This window comes from Bipolaris maydis (assembly GCF_028858645.1).
Source record: "Bipolaris maydis strain C4 unplaced genomic scaffold PSV08scaffold_2, whole genome shotgun sequence".
NCBI classification, from domain to species: Eukaryota; Fungi; Ascomycota; class Dothideomycetes; order Pleosporales; family Pleosporaceae; genus Bipolaris; species Bipolaris maydis.
Window position 1 is genome coordinate 2,027,227 of NW_027093858.1, and position 17,095 is coordinate 2,044,321.

Below are 17,095 nucleotides of genomic sequence, written 5' to 3' on the forward strand. Positions count from 1 at the left end.
GCGTCACATTGAGAGTAGGACTAATCTTGAAGAGAAAGAAGACACCTCGCCCAAACATGCTGATGCTGATGCTGATTATGATACTCTTCCAGTACTGCCAAGGCAGTGACTGCTTGTATCCGCTGACACGCCTTTGGCGGCTTACTGAGCGACGAGCGTAAGCCGCTCCACCAATAATAATTCACCGTCGTTCCTGCGCCAATACCAAGCATTGGCAAAAGTGCTGACATACTTCCTCGATCGTCTAATAAGGCGGGAACAATTCAATTGATATCATGAAGTATAGTCTGAGAATATGATGTATTTGCAACGGAACTGGAGGTCTTTTTTTTAATCTAGAGATGAAACCGGAATGTTGCATGTCCTGTGCTGACCTTGAAAATCACGCTGCGAAACCCTCAAATCGGACGTGGTTGTAGGATGCTTTAGCCTAAAAGATCCCTTCAACCTTGTCTGATTGGTCAAAATCGTATGCATTTCCGTACGATCTGTTCAAGTAATTCTTGAGCAATTGCTCGCTGGGAATGTATTGTGCAGCGATATTCAGACCTGTCTTCTCGGGCAAGAGTCGTTCAGCAAGCTCTTCAGCAAACTCGACTTGCATGGAGTTGCGGTACCATGGCGCAAAGTGAACTATAAATAGTGAGACTGGCAACATGTTGCATATAAGCAGGAAACTTACTCATAGCAAGCATCGCTCTAGGATCGGTAGTAAGATTGGGCTTTCCTCCGTGCCAGAGTCTCAGGTCACGTATGATGATGCTGCCTTTCTTCACGACTGGCTGCGAGGGTGGCCTAATCTCCCTACGAGCCTCGAGCAGGTGTTTCTTGATTCTTCCGCTAGCGCGGTCACCGTGTTCGCCTTCTTGGTCGGCAATAGTGGTGTTATTGTGCGTACCGAGCCAAATTTCAGTAGAACCATTCTCAGGAGTCATGGTGACCAAGGGAACGTTAATGACAAGAGCGAATGGGATCGAGGGATGGTCGAAATCCGCATCATTGTGAGTCGGCTGGGACGCAGGGGGGGATGTTTTGGTAGGGGGCAGAGCTGTATTGCCCGACATGAATTGCAGAGAAGGTCTGGGTCCGAGTTTGGTTGATGTCACCTGGGTGACAATTGGGTCTACGAGGTGACATGAGTGTTTGGTCTTGCAGCCACAAAGTTTAACGGGAGGAAATCTTACTGATGTAGATTTCGTTGCTGAACCACTCTTCCGTCATGGGCGGGTCCTGCTGGATATTGCCCTTGTTGTAATTAAAGGGGCTATCCTTCCGCGCTTGCAGCTCATATGCATCTTGGACCATTTTCTTGTTCAGACGGTCCAAGACGGCATGATCGACCATGTCCTCTACGACGACAAGGCCGTCACGTGCAAGAGCTCGAATTGCGATTTCGAGATTGCGTTGGCCGAGTGCACCATTCTTGATCTCGGATGCCGAGGGGACGACGGAGATGGGAGTCGAAGAAAGAGTTGGGGCCATGGTTAAAGATGAAGGACTGCAACTCGATGGCTTGTACAAATGTATGCATGGCCAGTATCAATGGCAAGTTGCGAATTTATATAGACTCGAACTAATTCGGAATACCGTCGTGATGCTCGTGGGATGGCGGAATACACGTAATGGGACTAGGTGGGCGCTAGTCTAGTTGTAGCACAGCAACCGGTTTTGTGGATACCAAGTGCGGGGTGCGTCCAGCTCGAGTGTCGGAAGAGCAAGACTGGGGCAGCAGACAACGGACGCGTTCCCGACAGTTGAGGGTGCAGTTTAGAGCAGAGGACTCGATCAGGTAGAGGATCCGGTGTGCTGTCGACTTCTCACAGACAGGTGCGGCGCCATGGCAGTTTCGGCGGGAGAGGACCATGGCCACTGACGGCATTGGCTGCATTTGCTCTGCCCTGCCTTGCCCTGCTCTGGTCTCTGCAAGCCAAACGCGCTGTCACGGGCTGCCAGGATAGCCGGATCCATAGCCACGGCTAGTCAGGGGACAGACGGGCTGAGGCCCAGGCTGTTTGTGCAAAAGCGGGAAAAGCGCAGTGGATGATCGACTTCGTACTGCGGACCGAGGTAGCGTGGGCTGCGTTTGCCAGACTCCCGTCGCATGGCCTGGTGCTGATAGTGCAACGAGGATGCGTATTACATACATACAGCAAGCCTTGCGCTCTGGACGCGGCGTCTTACGGTGCTTACGTCGGGCGCTTTGGTGTTTCCTGGCGTCTCAAACAGGGACGACAGAGGTTGCGCACATGTTGGGGGCGCAGACAGGAGCATTGTTGTCGCACAGCATGGTGTTGGTTGGGCAGGCAAGTGGCGCGATGGCAGGACAGGCAAGGATCGATGAGGCCAGGGCCACCTCATCTCGTCTCCGCATTTGTTCCAAACGCAGCGCCAAATAGCTGCCATCGCGCCCTCGCAACTCCACACGCTTAGATACGGCCGTGGCCCACAGCGCATTCAACGCGTGCTTCTTTTTTTTCCTCGCACACACACAAACACACACAATTGCACCCCGATCCGATACTTCTGCCTATTGTTGTCCTTGTTAGCTCAGCACGCATCTGGCCCCTCCCCATTGGCTATTGCGGCGCCCAGCACCACCACCTCAGGCATCACACATCCATCCTGACAATCATATCACACGCCCACACTGGCCCACCTACCAGATCCAACACAACCCCAGGCCATTGGTGTTCGATAGTCTCCGCATCGCATAGCAATCGCACCACTTCACCCATCCCACGGCGCACCACAAACACCACGCGACCCGGACGAGTAACGTCATCGACGCCGCCATGCCGTCACAGCGTCGCATGAGGCTGTCTGTCATCCTCATCATCGTCACAATCACAGTGCTCTTCTACATGTCAAGAGGAGCCCGCCAGACAACATCGTCCGACTTCTTCACAAAGACGCAGCAGGCGCTGCAGGAGAAGGAGTATGCAGAAGCCGTCAAACAGCGCGATGCAGAGAGTGTTGGCTCGCGCCTCAAGGCTGCCGAGGACCAGGCCAAGAAGCATGCCGATGACAAGTACGCCAAAGTGAAAGCCGGCGTCGAAGGCCCAGACAAGAAGGGTGTAGCAGGCCGCGTCAAGATGGATGGCGACAGAGTACCGGGCGTTGCTCAACAAGGCGGCAGGCCTCGCGATCAGGCTGCCATGATGGAGCATGAGACCCCCGAGGACCATGAAGTCGAGATGGAGCTCAATGCGATCCTGAAAAAGAGTCCGAGTATGTTTAGGATATGTCAACTCTTGTGCGCAGTTACTAACCTCTTCTAGTGATCATCTTTTCAAAGTCTTACTGTCCCCACTCGAAGAAGGCAAAGCACATTCTGCTTGAGAAATACAACATTGTTCCTAAGCCCTATGTTGTCGAGCTGGACCTCAACCCCATGGGCGAGAAACTACAAGCCTTCCTACACAAATCCACTGGCCGCAGAACTGTTCCCAACGTACTGCTCATGGGCAAGAGTATTGGAGGCGGCGACGAAATGCAGGAGCTTGACGAGACTGATGCTCTTGTAACAAAGGTCCGGGAGATGGGCGGCAGCCGTATCACCGAGGTCGAGCATCGTGGCGCCCGTCCACAGGCAAAGCGCCAACGGAGGGCAGCGTAAACCCTACTGTGCTTGCTTTGTAGTCTATTTTGTCATGTATCTATCAACCGTATGTTTTGGTGGCTTCTTCCAGCGTCAGAGCGCTGCATGATGAACATCAGGGTGGACGTGGAATGGTTTGTATACCCCTATGCATCTCGATTGGCGCAATACCTATGGACCCACTTGTGGTCCGTCTGGTGTGATGGATATACCCTCTATAGTTTCATTTGATGTTGTGTTCCTTTACTTTTCTCCGTTTTCACCTGGCTCCGAATGCTGCTCTCACTTACCTCAGTGATTGCCTAACTGAGAGTCACTCAGCTTTAAGGAAAGCACACTCCCACCTTCCCCCCACCTTTCCTTGCCCAACTCCGAAGTAGCGATACCTAGGATGATGTCTTGCCCTCACATCTTGACCACCAACTGCTTGACCACTTCGCGTTAACACTCAGTTTTCGATCGGGCACTTGCCGTAGCAGCTCACTGACAACCCACGGAGCACTTCACCAACATGTGTCTCTACTGGAAGAAGATGCATACGTGCGGCCACCCTTCAGATCGTCCTTATATCGAGATGTGCCGTCCAGGACTCCTCTCCAACAACGTCTGTCTTGACATCAAGGAAGATGAGCACTATCGTCCGTCGCACTTCCCATGCTACTTCTGCATCAAAGCCGAAGCACGTGCCGAAATCGAGGCTCAAGTCCGTTCTGATCAAGAAGCCATCGCCAAGGCCCGCCAGGCTCGCGAGAATGCGGTCAAGGAGAAGGTAGCTGCCGAAATGAAGGCAAAAGAGGAGCGTGTTCGACGCGAGGCTCGCGAGAAGGCGGCTAGAGAACGAGAGGCAGAGCAGCGAGCGAAGCAGGAAAAAGAGGAAGACGAAATCAGGGCTAAGAAAGAGGGTGGCCCGTGGATTGAGACTTCGGGAGGCAAAAAGTTCAAAGCCAAAAAGAATGCTGGCAGTAGTGGTACCACGGGCAGTCCTACGAGACTCTTGAATTCCTTGTCAGTCGCAAAGATGGCCACTGGGCCCAAGAACACAATGGAAAATAAAACTGGCAACGGCGACGGTGCGGAGACGATGGCTTCCAAGACAAGCGGTGTTGACATGGGCAGTAGGGCGGGGGTTTGGGGCCCTAAGAAGATCTTGACGAGACAGGAAAACGATGCCAGCACCGGCTCCGGGGCGAAGGAGTGAGGCGCTTCATCAAGATGCAAAAGCCGCGCTTTGGAAAAACCAACCCAAGTCGATTGGAAGCTCTTCTCCAAGCACGCTCTGAGGTAGTGGACGAGTTAGATCATGGTGTCGGTGGCCTGCTGGTGTCTGGGTTGAGAACACATGGTTCATGGAGGAAAGCAGCTGGGCATGAACATGCTGTATGTATTTGCATATGGGAAATCGATGCTAGTCACCCGAAAACTTGGTCCACGATCGAGTCACGTGGGTTGTAATACACACAGCACGATGGCTGAGATGGCGAGATGACAGCTGTGACAGGGGAGCAGGGCTAAAAGACAGGCTCTCGAATCGTGACGTGCAACCCGGCGGATGGTGCGGAAGAGGGCGACATGATAGGCAAAGACGATTGGCGACTAGGACTAAAGGCAAACGGCTGCAAACCACTGCAAACCATGGCACCGGCCTGCGCCGGCTGCAACACGTCGAGAATGTCATGATATCAGATGCCAAGGCACGCAGATATTACTGAGGCCCAATTTAAGCCCAGCTGCCGTTTACAGACATGTGTATTTGCAGGGGCGCTGGATAATACGTAGGAGGCAGTAGGGGAAAAGGTGCGCAGACCGGTTCGAGGCTCGATGCCGTGTTCTGGTTGCTGGGTGACCGGGGGGCGGAGCGTCTATGCGGTACACGAAGGTCCAAGTATACCTACAACACACTGGAGAGTGCATATCCTCAAACAACGCGCCCACTTTTTGACACGACAGCAACGATTACGGGAACTCGTATCTACGCAAAAGAGGACTAGCAGCCGGTGCCCAAGAATTCGCGCAAGCGCATACACTTACCGCAGGCCGTGTTGCGACTCTGGGCGGCAGTAGCCTCCCCAACCTCCCCAGTACCAGCCACCGACCCGCAGGCTCCCCAACCTCACGCATATTCCAAGTGTACCTTTTTCTTTGCCGCGTCCTGCTTCCTTCTCCTGCACAATTACATACTCCCTACCACTGCACTTTGGCTCTGTTCAAAGATTTTGCTACCTTTCTTTTTGTTTCTTTTTTCGCAAGAGACAGGCCATCCACTCGTGCAGGAAGCCAGTCATCGTACGCACACCTAGTCGTCCGGGTCTGGACAGCACGCTAGCCAACAGGCCGACCCCGCAGCTACCCACGCATTCACCGCCCCGAGAGCCCACGGCGAGTATAGTATCGCGCCGCAGCACCAGCAGCAGCGTGTCGCTCTTCTTCTTCTTTCTGCAGACGCATCTCCTCCAATTCCATCCAATCGCCGCCTCTTTTGCCGGCCGTTTGGTACAGTCGATCGCTACCATGCACCTCTTCACGATGCCTTCCGCCATGCTTGGCCTGGCTGCATTCGCATATCTGCCAGCCGCCCTCGCAAAGCCTTATCCCCCGCTCCACTTTCAAGACTTGGAAAACTACCACAACTCGTCGCAATCTGTGGAAAAACGAGCCTGTGACGGAGTCCCCTGCGGTTACGACGGCTGGCTATGCTGCCCTTCAGGCTCGACTTGCTACACCGATGCGCAGAACCAGGCGCAATGCGGCGGCGCTGGCAACGCCAACCCACAGGCAACAGGAGGCGTCTGGGAGTACCGCACCACCACTTATGTCGAGACGGTCGGACTCCTCACAAAGACTCAAGTCTTTAGCACTTACGTCCCTGCAACTGCCACACAGACTTGCAGCGACTCGCAAAATCCATGCGGCTCCACCTGCTGCGACTCGGGATTCTACTGCCTCACTGCCGGCCAATGCGCTCTGATTGCTGGCGGAAGTACTGGAGGTATTTCACCCTCTGCTCCTCTACGACCCACTGGCTCAGGCGTTGTTATAGTCACCTACACTGGCACCCCAACTGCGACAGTTCCCTTCCAGACTCCAATTCCCACTGGCGCAGCCGGTAACGACCTCGTTCCCACTGAGGGTCAGGACAAGGGTCTCAGCGGTGGTGCCATTGCCGGTATCGTCATTGGTGTCATCCTGGGCGTTTTGCTGCTGCTTCTGTTGTGCCTTTTCTGTTGCGCCCGCGCCCTCTTCGACACTCTTCTCGCCATCTTTGGCTTCGGCAAGAAGCGCAAGCACAGCCACGAGGAAACTTACATCGAAGAGCACCACCACAGCGGAGGTGCAGCTGGCGGACGCTGGTACGGCGCAGGACGTCCTGCTCGTCCCTCGCGCGCTGGCTCGGAGAAGCACAGCGGCGCAAAGAAGGGTCTCGGCATTGCCGCTGGTCTTGGTGGCCTGGCGCTTGCACTGGGTCTGAAGAGACACCAGGATCACAAGGCTGACGACAAGAGCACGACTATCAGCGGAACATCATACATGTACAGCGACTACACGAGTACCAGTAAGTAACCAATTATGTCCCTAAATTAATCGTAGAGCAACATGCTAACAACCACCCAGGCAGCGCAAGCTCATCAGACCGACACACTCGCCGAACACGACACTCGTCAAGGCGGTAATCTCGTCGTCTTCTTCAAGTTTCCCACAGGAATACTTGAACTGTACAAAGTCACATGTTTTTTTTTCTTTCGAGTCGTCTAGTTCGCTACTAGACGCAATGTTTTATGAGCATGTTATCGGTTTATCTTTTGATAAGAAAAGGAGGGTTATCAGGCTCGCCTGCGTAGAGCCTTACCGACTGGCGTTTATCTTGGGAGTAAGGGCGTTTTTAGCGAGCCAGCTTTTACTACGCTGCAATAGCGATGAGTCATGTTTTTTATTCCGTTTTTCTTTTTCAGTTACACGATGATGGAGGAGATGGGCGTTGAACCGCTTAATGAAGTATGCGTATGCATGAGACGCAAGGAATATGAGATTATGGATACGGAAGATATGTATATCGATTGAACGAAAACATGAGCCCTCAATTAGGGGGTGTAACTATGAAAAACAATTCCTTCACAAAGCTGATTTTGATGACGTGATCATAACCTTGGTCAATGTTGGAGCATGTTCTAGCTGTATGACTCTACTGATTTGAAAGAAACAGTACAGTGGCGGAAAAAGCTAATTGCAAATGGCGCGATTGCGAGAGTAAGTAAGCTGGAATTGCGAACCGGGCTGATTGATCATTGCATGTGCCAAGACCAAAGTGGGATGGCGCTAATGTGGAGCTCTTGCACCCTCGATGTGACAAGTACTCACGTAATAACTACTGCAGCCTGCTGCTTCTCCAGCAGATCCCTTTCCTCCTGTTTACACCATTCTACTCAGTAACAAAACAAACCAGTTGATCTAGTTTGTCTGCGTCCCATAACCAAAAACACCACATAGCTTGCTACCCCGCGATAGTCAAGGCGCCTGCGATTGCCACACCTGACAGCTGCTAAGCTTCTCAACAGTCGGCAAACTGGGGAAGAGGCAACAGAACGACGAGGACGCTCGTCCCAGCAAGAAAGAAAAGGCTATGACAGTAAGCTTTCCTACTTCCTCGAACCAGAACACCCCGCGTGTCTACCGTCGACGGCTTCGTCACTTCGAAACACGCTTGATCGAAAGCTAACAACGAGCAGGAAAAGATGCAAGTCGACAGTCCCGCTACTGCCGTCGAGCAGCTCAAGGAAGCCTCTGGAAACAATGGCGACATCGACGAGTCGCTATACAGCAGACAGCTGTACGTGCTGGGCCACGAGGCCATGAAGCGCATGGGCTCGTCCAATGTCCTTGTCGCTGGTCTGCGAGGCCTTGGTGTAGAGATTGCGAAGAACGTTGCTCTTGCCGGAGTCAAATCGCTGACGCTTTACGACCCCAAACCTGCCGCTCTTGCCGATCTATCGTCACAGTTCTTCCTTACGCCCGACGACGTAGGAAAGCCGCGCGCCTCCGTCACCGTGCCCCGCGTTTCGGAACTAAACCCATACACACCCGTCCAGGAGTTCAGCGGGAAGGATCTGACATCAGATCTGTCGCAGTTGAAGCAGTTCCAGGTTGTAGTGCTTACCGACACCCCGCTAGACGACCAGATCAAGATCGCCGACTACTGCCATAACAATGGCATCTACATTGTTATCACGGATACGTTTGGTCTGTTCGGTACCATCTTCACCGATTTTGGAAAGAACTTTACTGTCGGCGACCCCACTGGCGAGAACGTGACCAATGGCATCATTGCTGGCATTGACGAGGAGGGCATTGTATCAGCATTGGATGAGACAAGACACGGTCTTGAAGATGGCGACTGGGTCACCTTCTCCGAAGTTGAAGGAATGGAGGCTCTGAACGGCTGCGCGCCTCGCAAGATTGAGGTCAAGGGACCTTATACCTTTTCAATTGGCGACGTGTCAGGCCTAGGAGAGTACAAGAGGGGAGGCCAGTTTATCCAGGTCAAGATGCCCAAGATTCTCAATTTTGAGCCGTTCAGCAAGCAGCTCAAGAAGCCCGAGCTCCTCATTTCCGACTTTGCAAAGTTCGACCGACCGCAACAACTGCACGTGGGCATTCAAGCCCTCCACAAGTTTGCAAAACTTCACAAAGGCGAGTTCCCGCGCCCTCACCACGAGGCTGATGCGACGGAGCTATTCAAGATTGCACAGGAGATTGCAGACGAAGGTGAAGAGAAGGTCGAGCTGGACGAGAAGCTCATCAAGGAACTCAGTTACCAAGCTCGTGGCGACCTCAGCCCTGTAGCTGCCTTCTTTGGTGGTATGGCCGCCCAGGAAGTATTGAAGTCTGTGTCTGGAAAGTTCCACCCCATTGTGCAGTTCCTCTACTTCGATTCGCTGGAGTCACTCCCTACCTCCACAACCCGTTCGGAGGAGCAGTGCGCTCCGATTGGTTCGCGATATGATGGTCAGATTGCGGTACTGGGTCAAGAATACCAGAAAAAGCTCAGCAATGTCAAGCAGTTCCTGGTCGGTGCAGGCGCCATTGGTTGTGAAATGCTCAAGAACTGGGCTATGATGGGCCTGGCTACTGGTCCTGAGGGCAAGATTACCGTAACCGACAATGACCAGATCGAAAAGAGCAACCTGAACCGCCAGTTCTTGTTCCGACCTGCCGACGTTGGCAAGCTGAAGAGCGATGCTGCTGCAAAGGCAGTACAGGTCATGAACCCAGATCTCAAGGGAAAGATTGTCACTCTGCAAGACAAGGTCGGCCCCGAAACCGAGCACATCTTCAACGAGGATTTCTGGAATTCGCTAGACGGCGTGACGAACGCACTCGACAACGTGGAAGCGCGCACATATGTCGACCGACGATGCGTCTTCTTCCGTAAGCCTCTGCTCGACAGCGGCACTCTTGGTACCAAGGGCAACACACAGGTTGTTCTGCCATTCATCACCGAGTCCTACTCTTCATCACAGGACCCACCAGAGAAGTCATTCCCCATGTGCACATTGCGAAGTTTCCCTAACCGAATCGAGCATACGATTGCATGGGCGCGAGAGTCGTTCGATTCGCTGTTTGTGAAAGGTCCCGAAATTGTCAACTTGTACTTGACACAGCCCGACTATCTTGGTGCTTCACTGAAGCAATCTGGAAACGAAAAGCAGACCCTGGAGACTCTCCGGGATTTCTTGGTGACTGAGAAGCCGCTGACCTTTGATGACTGCATCATCTGGGCGCGCCACCAGTTCGAGAAGAACTACAACCATGCGATCGCGCAGTTGCTTTACAACTTCCCTAAGGACTCCAAGACTGGGTCTGGCCAGCCATTCTGGTCAGGCCCAAAGCGTGCGCCCGATCCAACCAAGTTCGACCCCTCAAACCCCACCCACTTCACCTACGTTGAAGCCGCCGCCACCCTGCACGCCTTCAATTATGGCATCAAGCCAAATGCATCTCGAGAGCACTATGTGGAGGTACTCAACGATATGATCGTTCCCGACTTCCAGCCCGACCCTACTGTGAAGATCCAGGCAGATGAGAAGGAGCCGGATCCAAATGCTAACCAGGCTGGTGGCGACGACAACGACGTTCTCAACAAGATCATCAGCCAGCTTCCGGACCCGAAATCTTTGGCTGGATTCAGGCTTGAACCTGTTGAGTTTGAGAAGGATGATGACACCAACCATCACATCGACTTCATCACTGCTGCCAGCAATTTGCGTGCAGAGAACTACAAGATTGAGCAGGCCGACCGCCACAAGACCAAGTTCATTGCTGGCAAGATTATTCCTGCTATTGCCACGACCACAGCACTTGTGACTGGCCTTGTCAACCTTGAGCTTTACAAGATCATTGATGGAAAGAAGGACATTGAGCAGTACAAGAACGGCTTCATCAACTTGGCGCTGCCCTTTTTTGGCTTCAGTGAGCCAATAGCAAGCCCCAAGGGAACATACCAAGGACATGACGGTGAAGTGACGATTGACAAGCTGTGGGACCGCTTTGAGGTGGAGGACATCACGCTCAAGGAGTTTGTTGACCACTTTGAGAAGAAGGGCTTGTCAATTCAAATGATCAGTTCAGGCGTCAGCTTGCTGTATGCGTCGTTCTACCCTCCTTCGAAGCTCAAGGATCGGATGCCTCTGAAGTAAGTTGCTTGTATCTCTCTTTTGGATATTAAATGCTAATGATGTGAATAGAATGAGCAAGCTGGTGGAGCACGTCAGCAAGAAGCCGATCCCTGATCATCAGAAGAACGTCATCTTTGAGATAACAGCCGAGGACCAGAAGGAGGAAGACGTAGAAATACCATATGTGATGGTCAAACTCCAGTAGGGGTGGATTCGTGATGAGAAGGACTTTGGACTTGTTCGAAAGGCTGGATTCAGACGATGACAAGAGGAATTAGATGTGCATAGTTAGCATGAATAGATGCTATACTGTACTGCGGTCTTTGTCTGTTTTCTAATGCGGTTACGGAAAGCGTGATTAACATGGACATGGTTTGTTAGTTACGGCGTTGCAGTCATTGGTGCCGAAAGTCGGAAGAGGGTGGGGCAAGAATGCCAAGACTAGCAGCTAGCAGCGGCGACGCGGAGGTTGATTATCAAGCGTGTCGAGGATGTTTGTCGAGCACGCAACAATGTAGACATTACCTGCACACAAGCCTTACAACTACAATGGCGCCGTCACTGGAAGAGCCTGTGCAAGTAGACTTTGAAGCGCCTCTCAAAGCAGCGCCGCAACTGGTTGCGCCTGAGCCGGGTAGGTTTGCCCCGCCACCGCAGGCGACGCAGAAGAGCACACGACTAACACATGGCTCACAGAACATTGTCCTGGACCAGAATCTGCCACAGCTGGTAAAGCGGACTCGTGCGCAGGATGCCCCAATCAAGCAATATGCGCCTCGGCGCCCAAAGGCCCTGACCCGGACATTCCCCTCATCACAGCACGACTTGGCTCTGTCAAACACAAGATCCTGGTACTCTCTGGCAAAGGCGGAGTAGGAAAATCGACCTTTAGCACCATGCTCTCCCACGGCTTCGCCTCGAACCCTCAATCCACAGTCGGCCTCATGGACACGGATATCTGCGGCCCCAGCATACCCAAGATGATGGGGGTAGAAGAAGAAACAATACACGTCAGTGGCGAAGGGTGGGAGCCCGTCTGGGTCAGCGAAAACCTGGGCGTCATGAGCGTCCAGTTTATGCTGCCGAATCGCGACGACGCAGTCATCTGGCGGGGCGCAAAGAAGAATGGACTGATTAAAAAGTTTCTGATGGATGTTACGTGGGGGGAGCTGGATTTCCTCATTGTTGATACGCCGCCGGGCACGTCTGACGAGCATCTGTCTGTGAATTCGTTCCTCAAGGCCTCGGGCGTGGATGGTGCGGTTCTCGTGTCTACGCCGCAAGAAGTCGCGCTGCTGGATGTACGCAAGGAAATTGATTTTTGCCGAAAGGCGGGGATACGCGTGCTGGGTATTGTGGAGAATATGAGTGGATTTGTGTGTCCTGGGTGTAAGCATGAAAGTCAGATTTTCAGGGCGAGTACGGGGGGTGCGGAGAGGTTGGCCAAGGACGAGGGGATTCCGTATTTGGGTGCGGTGCCCCTGGATCCGAGGATTGGCATGGCGTGTGATTTTGGAGAGAGCTTTTTGACGGCGTACCCAGACAGTCCGGCGTGCAAGGCTATTCAGGAGGTGGTGAGACGGGTGGGGGAGGAGATGGGGTTGAGGAGGGAGGAGGTTTTGCCTGTGGAGGAGGAGGAGGCGTGAGGATATTCAGATATGATGGACATATAGGAAACATGTTTGATCAAGCAGATAGATGATGGCTTGGATGTGTCGATCCGGGCCCAGCAGCAGTTGAACGATACAATGGCATCCGTGTGTGGCTGACGAAACAGTTCACGCAAGCATGGATGATCACTATTTCACCCAAACACAAGCGTGTATACCGACTTGAACATGTAGAACAGGAAACATGACATGGGTCGTGTGGTACGAACATTCTCCCTGCAGGAGGGTGGCTGACAGGAGATTACAAGTGGATCTGCAGCCACAGACACAGCCACTCAAGGTGCGTCATTGGGATGGCGCTATGCATGGGGGGGGGGAAGCATTGTTTCTGTGAAGGTGGTGGCTAGTCGTAGCGTGCACCCGCGAAGCTTGCTTTGCGCCCGGGTCATGAGCTCATCGATGTCACCCTGCCGCGAACTACCAGAACTGCGCGCCTCCCCGATGTCCTGCAGCGAGTGAGGAGTTGCAGGACAAGGGTATCGCCTCCCGGACCAGTTACGGCATATCCTGACCCTTTTTTTAACAAGTCCCTGAACACATCTCTCATAGACTTGTGTAGGTGGTAGCGTATATCTTGAAAAGGGAAGACCCACTGAAGCACGCGCGCGATCCACCGCGGGCTGCGGGCACCACCCTTATTCACCTTGTTGTGGCTGCGACTCGAACCAGGAACTTTCCCTCCCCCCCGGCTAGCGGCAGTGCATTATCCCTGAACCCGTCGTTCCTGCTTGTGGCCCAGCAATCACTGGCACAAACACAACTTTCAGGTCTTTCGAGTTCCTCGAGGCTTGCATACATTTTTGGGCCTCCCTCCTCCCAGCCTCTTTCCTCCTTCCCTTGCTCGTTCGACATACGCGTGTTTAAAAACCCTCCACGCCATACATACTTGACTTTGTTTGTTTACTAAGTATTGTTTTGCTAAGACGAGGTCCCTCTCCCCTCTCCCACCCCCCCGAACTCAATTGGACTCTTGTTCTTTGCGCAAGGCATTCCGTGATATTTCACCCCTTTGTGTCGCGCGCGCGCATTCGCACATCTGTACCAGAGCTTTGTGGCTTACGAGAGTCTCTCAGCCCCATCGCAATTGTGAGTTTGGCGCCTTTTGCTGAATTGAAGCCCCCCCCCTCCCCCCCGCTCTCCTTGCTGACTGAAGCCTGCAAGTGTAACGTCATAATCTTTTTTCCCGACGCGCCCGGGCGTGAGCATCTGTCTCGCTTTGTTATATTATACGACTACGACTACGACTACTACGAGCCCTTGATCGCGAACCGGATTGTACCATGGCGACCGAATACGAGCAACCTGTTTTCACAGCATCCGCCGACGTCCAACCGCATACCGATTCCAGTGGCGTTCAAGGCATTGGCCAAGGTCCTCAAGTTGTCAGCACCTCGGGTTCGCTGGATGTTGTGCTCGGGCCGCTGCTGAACTATAGGCGCACCAGCAATCAGCAGGTGGGACAGCCCATATGGCACGGCAGTGTGCTGGTTGTGACGAAGCCGGGGCAGCAGGATGCAAACGGAGTACACCCGAGCCCACAGCTGACGCTGTCGCCAGCCGGTGCTGTAGACAGGTCGCTTGGCGATGTGAGGTTCAGCGTTGCGGAGAGGGTCTTTCACGGCCAGAAGCTGTATGAAGACTCCAAAAAGGCGTTTTGGCGCTTTCTCATCGACGCGCCCATGCAGCCGTTCGAATCGAGGTGGAACTACGACATCCAGAGTCTCAAGTATGTCGATGGCAAGAAGGAGGAGAAGCCGACGAGATTTGTGATTCCCTCCATTTCTCAGTCCATGCGCATCATGTTCCACTCTTGCAATGGCTTTAGTGTTGGAACAGACTTGGATGTTTGGCAGGGACCTGTGCTTTGGAATGATGTCCTCCGCATGCACGACCAGCGACCTTTCCACGTCATGATTGGTGGTGGTGACCAGATCTACAACGATGGAGTGCGAGTAGATGGTCCACTTAAGCCCTGGACCGACATCTCAAACCCCCACAAGCGACGCGAGTTTCCCTTTGACAGGCAGATGCGTGACGAATGCGACGAGTACTACTACAACAACTATGTCCGGTGGTATGGCACGGCCCCCTTTTCCACCGCCAACAGTCAGATTCCTCAAGTTAACATCTGGGATGACCACGACATTATTGATGGATTTGGTTCCTACACCGATCACTTCATGAACTGCTCTGTTTTCCGCGGTATCGGAGGAGTGGCTCACAAGTACTATCTTTTGTTCCAGCATCATCTTGCTCCCCCACCGAGTACCTATACCACGGATGCTCCCCAGACGACGGCCGTACATGCTCAAGGAGAGAAGACTACGCCTGTAGATCATGCCCAGGTCCAGGATACGTTTGTAATGACCAACGATGAAGGCGATCCATCGTACATTATTGGTTCCAAGCCTGGCCCGTATGTCGAGGAACGGAGCCGCAATATTTACTGCCAGTTAGGTGCACGAATTGCTTTTGCTGGTATTGATGCCCGAACAGAGCGCACAAGACACCAGGTTAACTACCCGGAGACGTACAAGCTCTTGTTTGATCGTTTAGATGCAGAGTTTACTGCTAACCCAGAGCTCAAACACATGATCTTGCTACTCGGTGTTCCTATCGCGTATCCTCGTTTGATCTGGCTTGAGAACATTCTGCAGTCGCCTCTGATTGCGCCCATCAAGTTTTTGAACAAGCGCTTTGGCTTTGCTGGTGGCTTCTTTAACCAATTTGACGGCAAGGTCGATTTGCTTGACGATCTCGACGACCACTACACAGCCCGCCAGCACAAGGAGGAGCGCAGGCAGCTCATGCACAAGTTGCAAGCCTTTTCCCAGAAGTTCTCTGCCCGAGTCACTATTCTTGGAGGAGACGTCCATCTCGGAGCCATTGGCCGCTTCTACTCCAACGCCAAACAAGGACTCCGTGCCGAAGAGGACTGGCGCTATATGCCCAACATCATCAGTTCGGCCATCACCAACAAGCCCCCACCGCAAGCCGTAGCCAACCTCCTCGCCAAACGCAACAAGATCCACCACCTCGACAAGGAAACCGACGAGACGCTCCTCGAAATCTTCGACCGCGACCCAGCCCTCCCAGACGGCGTCGTCGCAAACGGCACAAACGGAACCACCGACTCCAATGGCACCCCCAAACCCGAATCCAAAACCTCCGACTCAAACCACGCTACCATGCCCTCGCGCAACTACGCCATCATCTGCGAATCCAGCATCCCCCCCGCCGCAACCTTGACCGCACCAGGCCCCCAACCCGGCGCCACACCCTCGGTCCACACAAACGGCGACGCAAAATCCACCATGAGCGAAGCTCCCGGCGCAAAAGATAACATGCGCCAACCCTTCCATCTCGGCGAGCATGGCGCAGGCACCCAGCACCCGGCCGCCAACGGCATCCAGCCCTCGGGCCTGTGCGGACCGTACGGTCTCGATGTCACGCTTCGAGTGGAGATTAGTAATAAGGATAGGGAGGGAAGGACGGATGGGTATGGGTTTACGATTCCAGGGCTTGTTGTGAGTGAGGCTATGAAGGCCAAGGGGAGACATTGGTAAGGAAAAAAGTTTATACATATGTATATGCGTGTATGAGAGAAGGAAGGGTGGTGGTGTGTAAAGTGATACTTAATTTTTTGGGGGGGAGAATTTTATTGGTCCGGCTTGACGTTGGATAGTTACATACCCTTGGAACTAAGTGCGTTTTCTGTCTTTTTTTTCATGTTATGGTAATTTGACATGTTTGGGGTTTTTTTTTGTGAACACAGTGTTTGAGGCAATGGAACAAGTTGATGCGGATGGTTGGTGAGTGAGTGTGTTTTATTACTAAGTTCATGTTTAACATCTTGACACTTTCAAAGCCGTTATATATTCTAAGTTGAAAATTCATAATTTCATCTCTTTTTTTGTTTTTTTTTTGCTCGCTACAGAGCAAAAAAGAAAATGTCATCGTACGCATACATATGTATATTTACATGGGTTATTTGTCTGATTTGAAAGCTTTTTTCTTTTGTTTTAAAAAAAAAACAAAGATGAGGATCCCCAGCTTGATTTGAAGAGAAAGACAGGAGGGGATATAAAGGTTTATGTGGACAGACCAAGTTGTCTCCAAAGTTCCAAAAAAGGAGAAAGAAGAAAGAAGAAAGAGATATG

The 17,095-nt window shown here is 52.7% G+C and overlaps 6 protein-coding genes across 6 annotated transcripts; 5 read left to right on the forward strand and 1 right to left on the reverse strand.

The window, feature by feature from the left end:
* Positions 1-430: 430 nt before the first annotated feature.
* Positions 431-1,482, reverse strand: PSV08DRAFT_243877 (uncharacterized protein; the record flags this gene model as incomplete). The annotated part of the gene is made up of 3 exons (XM_014228882.1): positions 431-633; positions 683-1,123; positions 1,185-1,482. 3 exons carry the CDS (start codon positions 1,480-1,482, stop codon positions 431-433), a joined length of 942 nt encoding a protein of 313 aa, XP_014084357.1.
* A 913-nt stretch (positions 1,483-2,395) lies between these two features.
* On the forward strand, positions 2,396-3,900 carry PSV08DRAFT_216039 (thioredoxin-like protein). The gene is made up of 2 exons (XM_014228881.2): positions 2,396-3,228; positions 3,279-3,900. Exons 1-2 carry the CDS (start codon positions 2,793-2,795, stop codon positions 3,614-3,616), a joined length of 774 nt encoding a protein of 257 aa, XP_014084356.1. The 5' UTR covers positions 2,396-2,792; the 3' UTR covers positions 3,617-3,900.
* A 190-nt stretch (positions 3,901-4,090) lies between these two features.
* PSV08DRAFT_384438 (uncharacterized protein) lies at positions 4,091-4,818 on the forward strand. Its single transcript, XM_014228880.2, has one exon. The coding sequence runs from the start codon at positions 4,110-4,112 to the stop codon at positions 4,794-4,796; it is 687 nt and encodes a 228-aa protein (XP_014084355.1). The 5' UTR covers positions 4,091-4,109; the 3' UTR covers positions 4,797-4,818.
* A 1,253-nt stretch (positions 4,819-6,071) lies between these two features.
* On the forward strand, positions 6,072-7,690 carry PSV08DRAFT_267477 (uncharacterized protein). Its single transcript, XM_014228879.2, has 2 exons — positions 6,072-7,148; positions 7,208-7,690. The coding sequence occupies exons 1-2, from the start codon at positions 6,107-6,109 to the stop codon at positions 7,264-7,266; spliced, it is 1,101 nt and encodes a 366-aa protein (XP_014084354.2). The 5' UTR covers positions 6,072-6,106; the 3' UTR covers positions 7,267-7,690.
* A 133-nt stretch (positions 7,691-7,823) lies between these two features.
* PSV08DRAFT_407353 (ubiquitin-activating enzyme e1) lies at positions 7,824-12,911 on the forward strand (the record flags this gene model as incomplete). The annotated part of the gene is made up of 6 exons (XM_014228878.2): positions 7,824-7,840; positions 8,138-8,219; positions 8,320-11,282; positions 11,335-11,466; positions 11,784-11,899; positions 11,962-12,911. 6 exons carry the CDS (start codon positions 7,824-7,826, stop codon positions 12,909-12,911), a joined length of 4,260 nt encoding a protein of 1,419 aa, XP_014084353.2.
* An 883-nt stretch (positions 12,912-13,794) lies between these two features.
* On the forward strand, positions 13,795-16,501 carry PSV08DRAFT_359135 (uncharacterized protein; the record flags this gene model as incomplete). Its single annotated transcript, XM_014228876.2, has 2 exons — positions 13,795-14,021; positions 14,097-16,501. Exon 2 carries the CDS (start codon positions 14,216-14,218, stop codon positions 16,499-16,501), a length of 2,286 nt encoding a protein of 761 aa, XP_014084351.1. The 5' UTR covers positions 13,795-14,021; positions 14,097-14,215.
* Between the last annotated feature and the right edge of the window lie 594 nt (positions 16,502-17,095).

Coding starts and splice junctions, on each gene's coding strand:
- PSV08DRAFT_216039 (XM_014228881.2), top strand. CDS start 2,793: ATGCCGTCACAGCGTCGCATGAGGCTGTCTGTCATCCTCATCATCGTC. Junction 3,229..3,278: donor GATCCTGAAAAAGAGTCCGA/GTATGTTTAGGA, acceptor AACCTCTTCTAG/TGATCATCTTTTCAAAGTCT.
- PSV08DRAFT_267477 (XM_014228879.2), top strand. CDS start 6,107: ATGCACCTCTTCACGATGCCTTCCGCCATGCTTGGCCTGGCTGCATTC. Junction 7,149..7,207: donor CAGCGACTACACGAGTACCA/GTAAGTAACCAA, acceptor ACAACCACCCAG/GCAGCGCAAGCTCATCAGAC.
- PSV08DRAFT_384438 (XM_014228880.2), top strand. CDS start 4,110: ATGTGTCTCTACTGGAAGAAGATGCATACGTGCGGCCACCCTTCAGAT.